General features: G+C 40.9%; 1 protein-coding gene across 2 annotated transcripts in view; it reads left to right on the forward strand.

Annotated features, from left to right (window-relative positions):
* The window catches only part of PEAK1 (pseudopodium enriched atypical kinase 1), a 298,079-nt gene that overhangs the window by 260,580 nt on the left and 23,266 nt on the right, over positions 1 to 14,233 (forward strand). For both annotated transcript variants that reach the window (XM_019630685.1, XM_019630682.1), the window contains one exon: positions 9,979 to 10,724. In XM_019630685.1, the coding sequence (XP_019486230.1) occupies positions 9,979 to 10,724 (746 nt within the window). The remainder of the gene's footprint in view (positions 1 to 9,978; positions 10,725 to 14,233) is intronic.

The raw sequence follows: 14,233 nt of genomic DNA on the forward strand, positions 1-14,233 counted from the left end.
GCAGTGTCACTGGCCCTCATATGTGGGATCCGAACCGGGGCCCTCTGGCATCCCAAGCGAGTTCTTAACCATCGCGCCACTCGGCCGGCCCTCCCTATCCTTCTTTACCTCACTCCCTCCATTCCCCTACCCTCTCAGCCAGACTCTTTGCTTGGTGTCCTGGGTGTACAAATGAGACAACCTCTGCCCTCAGTGAGCAAACCTGTAGGGAGTTCAGACAGGGACACAAGTCAGGTATTTGGTGTTCACAGGATATATCTGAGGTCCCAAGGAAGGAGAGGTCACTTTTGGGGAGTGGAGTAGGAAACACTCCTCAGAGCCAGGGCGTAAAGATGAGAGAGGGAAGCCATTCCTGGAAGAGGGTCAATATGAACACAGACACGGCATGAAGTAGCCAGAATTGCTGCAGAAACTGCAGGCTGCTTCATAGCTCCAACTTGAGATTCAAGGGGAAATGCTACAAAAGAAATAGGTACCACCAGGGTGAGGTCAGGAAAGGCTTGCTCTCTGTGCTTGAGCAAAGAAGATTCTGTCTTTAGATCAAGTTCAAATGCTCAAGGACAGAATTTTGTAGGTGGAGGAGTGCTGTGATAGGCTTTAGTATTTTTCAAAAATCTCTGTAGTGGGTAGTGCAGTGAGGGAGACCAAGTGGAAACGGTCACAGTCAGTGGTCGGCAAGTGTGATGAGATGCTGAAGTTCACTGCTTCTAGCTGTCTTTATTTCACTTCATCTCTCAAAGGTCTGGGTCAGCAACTGGAAAATGGACGTTTGTTACAAAGCATGCCTCCTTCATCTTGTAAATAAATGGTGATTCTGACTTCTCACATTAGCTGAGGCAAAACAAGATTGGAGTAACTCTGGGAGGGAGGCCTCACCTACAGGAAGAGTTTAGTAAACACTAAGCCGTCACAGCCTTGGTAATGTCAAGGCCACAGAGGATGGGGAGATGTGACTGAAAACTGAGTTTATGGTGGTTTCTAAGAATAGATTGTTGGTTTGCTTTATTAATATAATTTACATACCATAAAATTCACCCTTTTACAGTGTGCGATTTAGTGAGTTTTTGTATATTCACAGAATTTTACAACCATCACCAACATCTAATTCCAGAATATTTCATCACCCTAAGCCAAAACCCACTAGCAGTCACGCTCCATTTCTTCCCCTTCCCCCAGCCCCTGGCAACCACTAATGTATTCTGTGTCTCTGAATTTATATATTTCTGGACATATCATAAATGGAATCATATGACATTTGTCTTTTGTGACTGGCTTCTCTCACTTAGCATAATGTTTTCAAAGTTCATACTGGTTGTAGCATACATCAGAACTTCATTTCTTTTTTTTGTTTTAAGAGTTTTATTAAAATATAGCTAACATACAATATTATACTAGTTTCAGGTGTACACAATAGATATTCAACCTAAATATATACCTAAAAAAGTGATCACCACCATAAACCCAGCAACTATCTGACACTGTACCATGCTATCACAATATTATTGACTATATTCCCTATGCTGTACATCACATCCCCATGACATATGTTTCATAATCGGAAATTTGGACCTCTTATTCCCCTTCACCTTCTTAACTTTTTCAATTACAATTGACATTCAGTATTATTATATATTAATTTCAGGTGTACAGCATAGTGGTTAGACATTTGTATAATTTAAGAAGTCATCCCCCTGACTAGTCTAGTACCCACGTGGCACTATACATAGTTATTACCATATCATTGACTATACAGTAAGTCCCCAACTTACGAATGAGTTCTGTTCTGGGAGAACGTTTGTAAGTCGGATTTGTTCGTAAGTTCGACAAAGTGAGTCTTATACACCTTTCACAAATATACAAGGTAAAGCATAAAAAACTAAACACACACACAAAAATACTGTAAATAAACTTTTTTAATTTTACAGTTACCTTTAAATGGTGGTACAGTACAGTACAACAACTGGCATATAGGGATTGCATGGAGTGAACTGACAAGAAGAGAATTACTAACTGGAGGAGGGAGGGTGGGCGGGAGATGGTAGAGCTGCTTTTCCTCTTGCTTCCGGACATCCTGGGCTCTGATTGAGCACTGTACTACTGTACACTATCACACTGTACAGTAAGCACACAGCAGCACAACTGTGACAATGTCCGACAGACACGTGAGCTACTTCCGTGATTTGTTTGCATCTACGAATGTTTATAATGTGAGGTCCGTTTGTATTGGTGAAAGTTCGCAACTCGAATGTTCGTAAATTGGGGACTTACTGTATTCCCTATGCCTTACTACATCCCCATGACTATTTTGTAGCTACCGATTTGTACTTAATCCCTTCATCTTTTTCACCTACTCCCTCAACCCCCTTCCCTCCCATCTGGAAACTATCAGTTTGTTCTCTGTATCTATGAATTTGTTTAGGTTTGTTTGTCTGTTTTGTTCTTTAGATTCCACATATAAGCAAAATCACATTGCATCTGTCTTTCTCTATCTGACATACTCCATTCAGCACAATACCCTCCAGGTCCATCCATGCTGCCACAGATGGCAAGAACCCATTCCTTCTCTAGCCGAGCAATATTCCATTGTATATATGTACCACGTCCTCTTTATTCATTCATCCATCAATGGACACCCAGGCTGCCTCCAAATCTTGGCTGTTGTAAACAATGTTTCAAGGAACATATGGATGCACACGTCCCCTCAAAGTAGTGTTTTGGGTTTCTTTGGATAAATACCCAGAAATGGGATTACTGGGTCCTTGTCTCTTGTTATAGCCTTTGTTTTAAAGTCTGTTTTCTCTGCTGTAAGTATTGCTACCGCTACCTGAGCTTTTTAGTTAGTTGGTTTGTTTCCATTTTCATGAAATATCTTCTTCCATCCCTTTACTTGCAGTTTGTGTGTGTCTTTTGATCTAAAGTGAATCTCTTGTAGGCTGCATATGTAAGTCCTGTTTTCTTATCCATTCAGCCACTTACATTTCTTGTATTACTGGTTTGGTGTGGATGAACTCCTTTAGCTTTTGCTTGTCTGGGAAACTCTTTATCTCTTCTTCAATTCTAAATGATAGCCTAGCTGGGTAGAGTAATCTTGGTTGTACGTTCTTGCTTTTCAACATTTGGAATATTTCCTGCCACTCCCTTCTTGCCTGCAAAGTTTCTGTTGAGAAATCAGGGGGCCGGCTGAGTGGCGCGTTGGTTAAGAGCTGGCTTGGGACGCCAGAGGGCCCCAGTTCAGGTCCCACATATGAGGGCCAGTGACACTGCCCTCTATAGCTAAGATGCTGAACAACAGCTCAACCTGGAGCTGGGCTGCCGTGAGGCGACGGCGACGGCGACGGCGTAGGCTGCAGCCCCTGTGGCAGTGGGTTGCCATGGGCTATGGTGTGTAGCCAGCAGCCAGCGTGAGCAGCTAGCAGCCGCAGTGAGCGGCCGTCCAGAAGCCGGTGACTGATCTGCCTCGCCCGGGAAGAGCGCAATGATGGTGCCAACTTGGGCCAGTGAAGCAACATNATGGTGCCAACTTGGGCCAGTGAAGCAACATCCCCCACAACTAGACTGAAGAACCAAAGGACAGCAACTTGTCTGTTCCCCTTCCCCCAGTTCCCCAGCGCTGTTCCCATCCCCCCAATTCCCCAATAAAAATCTTTAAAAAAAAAAAGAAATCAGCTGACAGTCTTATGGGAACTTCCTTGTAGGTAACTAACTGCTTTTCTCTTGCTGCTTTTAAAATTCTCTCTTTGTCTTTAAGCTTTGGCATTTTAATTATGATGTGTCTGGTGTGGGCCTCATTGGGTTTATCTTGTTTGGGTCTCTCTGTCCTTCCTGGATTTGTATGTCTATTTCCTTCACTAGGTTAGGGAAGTTTTCCATCATTATTTCTTCAAATAAGTTTTCAATCCCTTGATCTCTCTGTCTTCTTCTTCTAGTACTTCTATGATGCAAATGTTGGTATGCTTGATGTTGTCCCAGAGGCCCTTAAACTATGCTCATTTTTTTAAATAATTTTTTTCCTTTTCACTGTTTTGATTGCATGTTTTCTGCTACCTTATCTTCTAAATCACTGAGTCAATCCTCTGCTTGTTGTTGATTCCCTCCAATGTAGTCTTCATTTCCGTTATTGTATTCTTCATTTCTGACTGGTTCTTTTTTATGTTTTCTATATCCATTTTTCTGTTTCCTATCTCTTTGTTTTCCCTGAGATCATTGAGCATCCTTATAACCAGTGTTTTGAACTCTGTGTCTGGTAGATTGCTTGTCTCCATTTTGTTTAATCTTTTTCTGAAGCTTTGTTTTGTTCTTTTATTTGGGACATGTTTCTTTGTCTCCCTGTTTTGGCTGTCTTCCTATGTTTGTTTCTATGTATTAGGTTGAGCTGCTAGATCTCCCAGTCTTAGTAGAATGAGCTTAGGTATTAGGTGTCCTGTGGGACCCAGTGACGTAGTGTCACTGGTCAACTGAGCCATGTGCTCCAGGTGTGTCCCTTATGAGGGTTGTGCTTGCCCTCCTGTTGTAGTTGAGCCTTTGTTGCTGATTACACACCAATGGAAGGGATTGACCCTCAGGCTGATTTGTTGTAAGGACTGGTCATGACTACAGTGAAGGAGCTGTTGTACAGGAGCTGACCCCGTGGAACAGGATTCGCTTTGGCAGGGCTCTGGTGCCTGCCAAGTCTCCCCTTTGGGTGTGTTATTCTTAGAGGTGGCCAGGAGATGCTCCAGCTCAGTCCAAAGCTGGCCACTGGGCGTGTCAGCCCTGGGGTCTCCTGAGAGGGGACGGAACTCATTGCAGGCCAAGTTTATCCACAGGCTGTGCCCTGCCTGGGGCCACCAGCATGAGCCACAAAGCAATCCAAAGATGGCCGCCACCCACGCTGGGCTTAGAAGTGCCTCAAGAGGCCAAGCCACAACTAATACTGTCTGTCACTAGTGCCAGGCTTAGGGCTGCTCAGGAAAAGGTACGGGACACACCAAAGTCAGGTGCTGCTTGTTTGGATTTTGTGAGCCTTTGAGAGGTTTTAGGAAAATCCGCAACATGAGCCAAGACAGGCCGTTTGGATGGAAAAGTCAGTGGGAGCCTCTTGGGTGGGCCTGCAAGTTGGGTGGGTTAGGGTTTTAGGGAATCACCTAAGGGGCAGAGTCAACAAAAGGTGGTAGCCAGGTTGATGGACTCTCAGATATGGCAGCACCCATGTCTGCATGCCAGGAGGGGGAGGGCTCAATGAAGAAACAATGGTTTCTTCCAGCTCTTCTGTCTGGAAGAAAGCTGCCCCTTGAGCCCTCATCCTGAAACCAGACCACTCAGTTGCTCCCCATATGTCCCTGGTGCCTTTTGAGCTGCTGCCTTAGCACTGGAGCTCAGAGTGAGTCTGTTAGCAAGTAAGTCTGTGCGCAGGTCTAATAGGAGCGCCTGGGACTCGAGCCACCCTCCATCTCACTCAGCCATAATCTCCACTAGTTTTCACAGCCAGAAGTTATGGGGACTTCTGTCTCCTGCAGTGGAACCTTGGGCTGAAGAGCCTGGTTTGGGGCTGGGACCTCTTGCTCCTTGGGGTTGGGGATCCTCCACAGCCAAGATATCCTGCTCAATTTTTAATGGTCACACACAGGTGTGAGACCAGCCTGTTCTGTCTCTCTGCCCCTCCTACCAGTCTTGAAGTGGCTTCTTCTGTTATATCCTTAGTTGTAGGGCTTTGGTTCAGCTAGACTTCAGACAATTCTCAATTATGGTTGTTCTGTAGTTTAGTTGTAATTTTGATGTGGTCATGAGAGGAGGTGAGCATAGCGTTGATCTACTCCACCAACTTGACCAGAAAATCCAGTACTTCATTTTTTGTAATGGCTACATAGTATTCCCTTGTATGACTATACTACAATTTGTTTATCCATTCATCAATTGATGGAAATGTAGGATGTTTCCACTTTTTGGCTATTATGGGTAATGTTGCTATGAACATTTGTGTACAAGTTTTAAATTCCCACTTGCAATGTATAACCATTTGAATTTCTCCATATCCTCACCAACACTTGTCTGTCTTTTTTATAATAACTAGTTTAGTGGATTTGAAGTGGGGTTGCATGGTTTTGGCATACATTTATCTAATGAGTAATGAGCATCTCTGCCATTGCTTACTGGCCATTTGCGTATATATCTTCTTTGGAGAAATGTCTATGCAAATCCTTTGCCCACTTTGAACGCTTTATTATCTTTTATTGTAAGAGTTATTAATAAATGCTGAATACATGTCTCTTACCAGATATGTAATCTGTACATATTTTCTCCCATTCAGTGGGTTGTCCTTTCACTGTCTTGAAATTGTCCTTTGAAGAACAAAAGTTTTTAATTTTATGAACTCCAATTTATTTAATTTTTCTTTTATCACTTGTGCTTTAGGTGTCATGTCTAAGAAACCATTGCCTAATCCAAGGTCAAAAAGACTTGTTCCTGTGTTTCCTTCTAGGAGTATTATAGTTTTAGCTCTTACATTTAGATCTTTGATAGAACATTTTGAATTAATTTTTGTGTATAGTATGAAGTAGACATCCAACTTCATTTTTTTGCCTGTCATATCTAGCTGTCCCAACATTATTTGGTGAAAAGACTATTTCCCCATTGAATTGTCTTGGTGTTTTTTTCAAAATTGATTGACCATAAATATAAGGGTTTATTTCTGGGCTCTCAATTCTATTTCATTCCTCCATGCTTTCATTTTTATGCCAGTACCCCACTATTTTGATTGCTGTAGTTTTGAAGTAAGTTTTAAAATCAGGAAATGGGCATTCTCCAACTTTGTTCTCTTTTTTTTCAAGATTTTTTTTTTTTTTTTTTTGCCACTCCAGATCCCTTGTATTTTCATATGAGTTTTAGGATCATCCTGTCAATTTCTGCAAGAAAGCCAGCTGGAATTTTGATAGGGATTACATTAAATTTGTAGATTAATTTGGGAGTATTTCCATCTTAACATATGAAGTCTCTCATCCATAACATATCTTTCCATTTATTTAATCTTGAATTTCCTTTAACAATGTTTGATAGTTTTCAGTGTGTAAGTCTTGTACTTCTTTCGTTAAATTTATTCCTAAATATTTCATTATTATTGATGATATTGTAAATGGAATTGTTTTCTTAATTTTTTTATTGTTCCTTGCTAATGTATAGAAATGCAATTGATTTTTATCAATTGGTTTTTATATTGATTTTATAATCAGCCACCTTGCTGAACTGGTATATTAGTTTTAATGTTTTTTTGGTGGATTCTTTAGCTTTCCTATATGTATAATTAATGTCACCTGTGAATAGAGATCGTTTTTCTTCTTTTCTATTGTTCTTTTTATTTTTCATTTCCTTTCCTAATTTCCTTGCTAGGTCCTCTAAGACAGTGTAGAAAAAAGTGATAAGAATGGAGATTCTTGTCTTGTTCCTGATTTTCAGCAGGAAACATCTAGTTTTTTACCATGAAGTATGATATTAGCTCTTTGTTTTTTGTAAGTACCCTTTATCAGGTTTGAGGATGTTCCCTTTTCCTAGTTTGTTTGATGTTTTTATCATGAAGAAATGTTGAATTTTATCAAATGCTTTTTCTGCATCTATTGAGGTGATCATGTGAGGGTTTTTTCCCCCGCTTTATTCTGTTTACATGGTATTAATATATTACATTGACTGATTTTCAGATGTTAAACCAACCTTGCATTTCTGGGATAAATACAACTTTGTCATGGCATATAGTCCTTCTTATATGTTGCTGGATTCAGTTTGGTAGCATTATTTGAGGATTTTTGTGTCTATATTCATAAGGGATATTAGTTTCTAGTTTTCTTATAAAGTCTTTGTCTGGTTTTTGTACATGGGTGATATTGGCCTCACATTTCAAGTTGGGAAGTGTTCCCTTCACTTCTACTTTTTGGAAGAGTTTGTGAAGGATTGGATTTAATACTTCCTTAAATCTTTTGTAGAATTTATCAATGAAGCCATATGGTCATGGACTTTTCTTTTTGGGAATTCTTTACATCACAATTCAATGTCTTTTCTTATTATAGGTACCTGTACAAATTTACTACTTTTTATGTTTCAGCCCTAAGTATTTATTCCTCTAGTCATTCAAGAAATATTATTGAGCATCTGTTATATGCAGGCCCTGTTCTTGACATAAAGAAAACAACAATAAATAATTACAGAAGTCCTGATCCCTTTGGAGCTTAGCATTCTCATTATTTTTTCTCTCATTCTCATGCTGTCTATACATACATATTTTTTGTTTATATATGCATGTAATGTCGCTCTAATCCTTTTAAAAATTGCTACATGCTGTTGATGGAGAAGCAGGGTCCTTCAGTTTGCTGCATATATTGCCATAGTTTGTATAAATTCTTAGGTATTCTTGAGCTGAGTTGTATGCATGGAAAGTGGAATATATTGGTATTCCAATCAAAGTTTATATTGGTGATTACCCTTGGCATTGCTACAAGGACATATTTTTAATCAAACTGCCATCTTTATTCATTGTCATCCCCAGGACCATCAGTGCCTTCTAGTCTGTCTGATCATCAATTGGAGCATGTATTCGTTTCCTAGGGCTGCTGTAACAAAGCACCACAAGCTGGGTGGCTTAACACAAGGGGAATTTATTCTTCCACAGTTCTGGAGGCTGGGAGTCTGAGATCAAGGTGTCAGCAAGGCCATGTCCCCTCTGGGACAGGGTGTAACTCTCCCTATCTCTCCCTAGCATCTGGTGGTGACCACAGTCCTGGCCTCCTTGGCTGGCAGCTGCATCACTTAGCCTCTGCCTCTCAGAATGTCTCATGGTGTTCTCCCTGTGTGTCTGTCAGTCATGTTGTATTAGGGCCCACCCTAATGACTCCATCTTAACTTGATGGCCTCTACAAGGACCCTTTTTCCAAATAAGGTGACATTCACAGGTATCAGGGGTTAGGACTTGAACATATTTTGGGAGAGGGAACATATTTCAATCCGTAACAGAGCACTATGCTCTAACTCTGAGGTACTGAGTAGAGGCCTCAGTGACATTACTAATTTTAATAGCTTTCATAAAAGTTTCATGGTATATTTCTCCATCTTTAAAAAAATAATCCCCCTTACCCAATATACAATAAGCCCTGAAGGTGTCATTGATCATGCACATGTGTTTTATCTTCTAAGCATAAATACTGCAAAGGAAGCAGAGATGATTGGTTCTATAACTGGGGCTTATAAGAGATGTTCAAAAGTAGCATCTCTCAAATCACAGTTTATGTGTCCCCACCCCAATAAAACAGAATCATGTAAGAGTTTGTGAAGGATATTTGGAATAGCAATTGACTGCTCGTATACACTGTCCCCTGACCACAATCACAGGGATCTTATCCACAGAACAGTTTAAGCAGTGCCAGAATCCATCTCTGTAGTGAAGTAAATGAACGTGGTTTATGAAATTGTATTCATATATGTTGGATTGAAAATGACAAAGTTACAATACAATGTAACTTTGGAATAATTTTAAAGAACAGAATAGTATCTTCTGAGCACCCGTCTAGTGGTCTCATTATTTCTAATGGTCTAGTTTCAATTGTTAATAATGCTCCCAAGTTTTTTTTACCCACAAATGCAGTTATCTCTGCTCTGTCACAATGCAGTTGTTTTAGTGTCTGTCCCTCCTTAGCTTTCTAGAGGGGTGAATACAGCACTCTTACAGTCAGGAGCAGAGACTCTGGGTTCCTTCTTGAAAACAAAGCCCATCACCCTGTTCCTCTGGCACAGAAATGTTGAGACATTGTTCCCATTTGTTGCACCCACGGAGTATTGGGCTCTACCTTTAATAGTTAGCTGTTCATTGTTTTTTTTCTTCTACAATTTTGAATTAAAGCATTGACTTCTTACATTCTTATGGCCATCTCACTCCTTTCTGCTTAAGTTTTAATTACGTAACAATAAAGAAAACTTTACTTACATATTCTTTTTTTCTTTCTTTCTTTTCAAACAATCCAGGGCAATCTAGAGCAGCTATGATACCTCCGAAGTATCCACGGCAGCCTAAGGGAGTTTTGGATGATGCCATTACCTTTGGTGGGAAAACAGACCAAGAAGCACCTAATGATTCCCAACCTACACCACCCCCACTGCCAAAGAAAATGATCGTAAGAGCCAATACAGAGCCAATCTCCAAAGACCTCCAAAAACCCATGGAAACTAGTCTTTGTGTCATGGCTAATCCTACCTACGATATCGACCCCAACTGGGATACCAGCAGTGCTAGCTCTTCCATCAGTTATGAACTCAAGGGACTGGACCTTGAGTCTTATGACTCCTTGGACAGACCTTTGCACAAGGAGCGCCCTGTCCCCTCAGCAGCAAACAGCATCTCCAGCTTAGCCACTGTCAGTGTTAAGGACAGATTTTCTAACAGCATGGAGTCCCTGTCCAGTCGGCGTGGTCCCTCCTGCAGACAGGCCCGGGGCATCCAGAAGCCACAGCGACAAGCATTTTATCGAGGACTTGAGAATCAGGAAGAAGTGGTGGGAAAAATCCGAAGCCTTCATACAGATGCCTTGAAGAAACTGGCTGTTAAATGCGAAGATGTCTTCATGGCTGGGCAGAAAGACCAGCTCCGTTTTGGGGTGGACAGCTGGTCAGATTTCAGGCTCACCAGTGACAAGCCATGTTGTGAGGCAGGAGATGCTGTCTACTACACAGCTTCATATGCAAAAGATCCACTTAATAACTATGCAGTCAAGGTAAGAAAATACTATAAACTTGTTTTTAATCTTATCCAACACACTGTTACTGGGATGGATCAGTTCTTTTCCCTCCATCTCTCTACTCAGCAGAAAGTTTTGAGCTTCTTCCTTACCCCAGATATTGTGATAAGCAGGGGCCTTACTTATTATCTAAGGAGAAAACAGATGTGTGAAGAGACAGACTTACAACACAGTAGACTGAGTGCCGAGATAAGGGTGAACAGCATTCTGTGGGAGCTGAGAAGGACCTTAAGCCAGACTCTAAAGGCCAGAGAAGTCTCCCTGAAGTAGGGGATCCTTGAGCTGTGATCATCTGTAAGGGCTGCCTGTGCAAATGGAGACTGGGATGTGCCTTCCATTCTGTGTTTCTGTATTTATTCTCTCGCCAGTGAGGGACCTTGTCTGCCCCTGTTCTGTAACTCGTCTGCTTCCTGGACAAATATTTTTATGGAGAAGGATAACCAATATTTGTTGATGTGCCAAGAACTGTGTTAGTGTTATTTTAATCTTCACATCAACTTTATGAGGTTAAGATCCTTTTATCCATTTGACAGATGAGGAAAATAAAGCTCAGAGAGGTAAGCTAACTTGCTTAGGGTCACACAGCTAGAAATTAGTAGAGCTGGGATTTAAATACAGACCTCTGACTCCATAGCCTGCACGTTGTCCATATGCCACATATCAATTTCTTAAATGGGTTTCAGATAACCCATGTCTTCACGAGGGCTGAGACTCACATCAGGAACTCTTGTCCAGTTACATTCACTGTGACAACCTCACAGGCTTTATCAGTGTGCTAAATAAAGCATGGACTTTGAAGTCCAAAAGACCTGGGTTCACATTCTGGCCCTGCCACTTAGTAGCTTTGTCACAGATTGCTACTCAGTCTCAACTTCCACAGCTTTATAAAGGTGCAATAATGGTACCCATCCTCTGGGGCTGTTTGGCTAAAAGAGAACAAAATGTCCCTAATAAATATTCATTGATTTCACTCTTCCTTAGGTTCTTCCTTAGGTTATTTGAAGAGAGTAACACTATTTAAGCCTCCATTTCCTCCTCTTAGATGTTGACAGTGATAATCCATCTACTTTGTCAGACTGAGGTTAGGATGAAAGAAGGTGGGGTTTTTTTCATATTTTTTATTTCTTATTTTTATTTTTTTTAATCTTTCTCTTTTTTTTAATTAAAGTTTATTGGAGTGACAATGGTTAGTAAGGTTAGGATGAGAGACTTTTTAAAAACACAAAGCTCTATGTAAACTGAAGGTTATGTTCTCCATTCCCACAGCCCCTTCTTACTGATTCTATTCACTAGTTCAAAAGTCATTAGCATATCTAAAGGGCTCCTCTGTGTTAACTTGGCTTCTAGAAAGACCAGATGGTGTCCTAGTAAATTCGTGGGTAAGCTAAACTGTTGCCCTACCTGCACATCACAGCACACATCTGGACCAGACCGTTGGCTAGCTATTCTGCCGTCGCAGTGCTGCACTGTCTGACTGTCCAGTGGCCCTGCTGGACTGACCCTGTACTCCAGCCCACACTTTTAAAATTCAACTGAGGGGTAAACTATAGAGAGAGGATCTGGATTCAAGCTAACATGTTACTGTTGAATCTAAAACGGCATTTTGAGATTCTGTGTAGCACTCAAGAGCTGTTGTATCAATTAGGGTTATAGGGCCTCATCTACCTTGGATTATCTTTATTATCTTATTGGTACAATACAAGATCACCTATTTCAGAAAGGGGCATGGAAATACGTTATTTCAAAACAACTGAGAAGTAGGACTTGACTAACATGTATTATCTCCATGCAACCTTGTTTCCTTCTTAAATCAGTGGTCTAGTGCTGATTCCTTTGCTTGTAAGGATGCAGAAGCACTCAGCCAAGGACTGACGGGGGCAGGTGGCTATTACAGGGGAGCTGCTGGAAATGCAGGAAAGGGAGTTTTACACCAAGACCCTCTGGGCTTTTTTAAAAGTACCCAGTTGATTGTACAACCTCAGAGAAACAAACTCCCAGGACACTGTGAGCACTTTCTTTGCAGAGATAAGCAAGAGACTAGCAGCTGGCTCACACTTTACTGTTTGTCTTCTGAAGGTATCCCTTCCCATACTAACGGAGTTTAGAATAGGCTAACAGGCATGACTATCTCTTTTTTAAATTTAGTTTTCAATTACAGTTGACATACAATATTATATTACTTTCAGGTGTACAACATAGTGATTAGACATTTATATAACTTATGAAGTGATCACCCCAATAAATCTCATTCCCACCTGACACCATGCATAGTTATTACCATATTAATGACTATACTCCCTATGCTGTACTTTACATTCCCATGACTATTTTGTAACTGCCAATTTGTACTTCTTAATTTCTTCACCTTTTTCACCCAACTCCCCAACCCCCTTCCCATCTGGTAACCATCAGTTTGTTCTCTGTATCAGAGCTTGTTTTTATTTTGTTCTTATATTTTGTTTTTTAATTTCCACATATGAGCAAAAGCATATGGTATTTGTCTTTCTCTGTCTGACTTATTTCACTTAGCACAGTGCTCTCTAGGTCTATCCATGTTGTCATTCTCTTTTATGGCCGAGTAATATGCCACTATACACACACACACACACACACACACACACACACACACACACGTATTTCCCCATGTATAAGACGCACCCTTTTTCAAAAAATTTGGAGTCTAAAAACTGGGTGCGTCTTATACAGTGGTTGTATGAGCACAAAAACAAGCGCGGAAAAAGCAGGAAATGCAAGTAAAAAAAATCTACAACCACTGTATAAGACACACCCAGTTTTTAGACCCCAAATTTTTAGGAAAAGGGTGTGTCTTATTCATGGGGAAATACGGTATACCACATGTTCTTTATCCAATTGTGTATTAATGGCCACTTAGGTTGCTTCCATATCTTGGCCACTGTAAATAATGCTGCAGTGAACATAGGGGTGCACATATCTTTTCGAATTAGTGTTTTGGATTTCTTCGGATAAATATCCAGAAGTGGAATTGCTGGGTCATAAGTTCTATTTTTAGTTTTTTGAGGAACCTCAGTACTGATTTCAATAGTGGCTGCACCAATTTACAATCCCACTAACTGTGCACAAGGGTTTCCATTTCTTCACATCCTCGCCAACACTTGTTGTTTGTTGATTTACTGGTAATAGCCATTCTGACAGGAGTGAGGTAGTATCTCATTGTGGTTTTTATTTGCATTTCTCTGATGAAGAGTGACATTGAGCATCATTTCATATGTCTAGTAGCTATCTGTATGTCCTCTTTGGAGAAATGTCTATTCAGGTCCTCTGCCCCCTTTTTTTTTTTTTTTAAAGATTTTTATTGGGGAATTGGGGGGATGGGAACAGTGCTGGGGAATTGGGGAAAGGGGAACAGGCAAGTTGCTGTCGTTTTGTTCTTCAATCTAGTTGTGGAGGACGTTGCTTCACTGGCCCAAGTTGGCACCATCATTGCGCTCTTCTCTGGCGAGGCA

Source organism: Hipposideros armiger, unplaced genomic scaffold (genome assembly GCF_001890085.2).
Source record: "Hipposideros armiger isolate ML-2016 unplaced genomic scaffold, ASM189008v1 scaffold_931, whole genome shotgun sequence".
NCBI classification, from domain to species: Eukaryota; Metazoa; Chordata; class Mammalia; order Chiroptera; family Hipposideridae; genus Hipposideros; species Hipposideros armiger.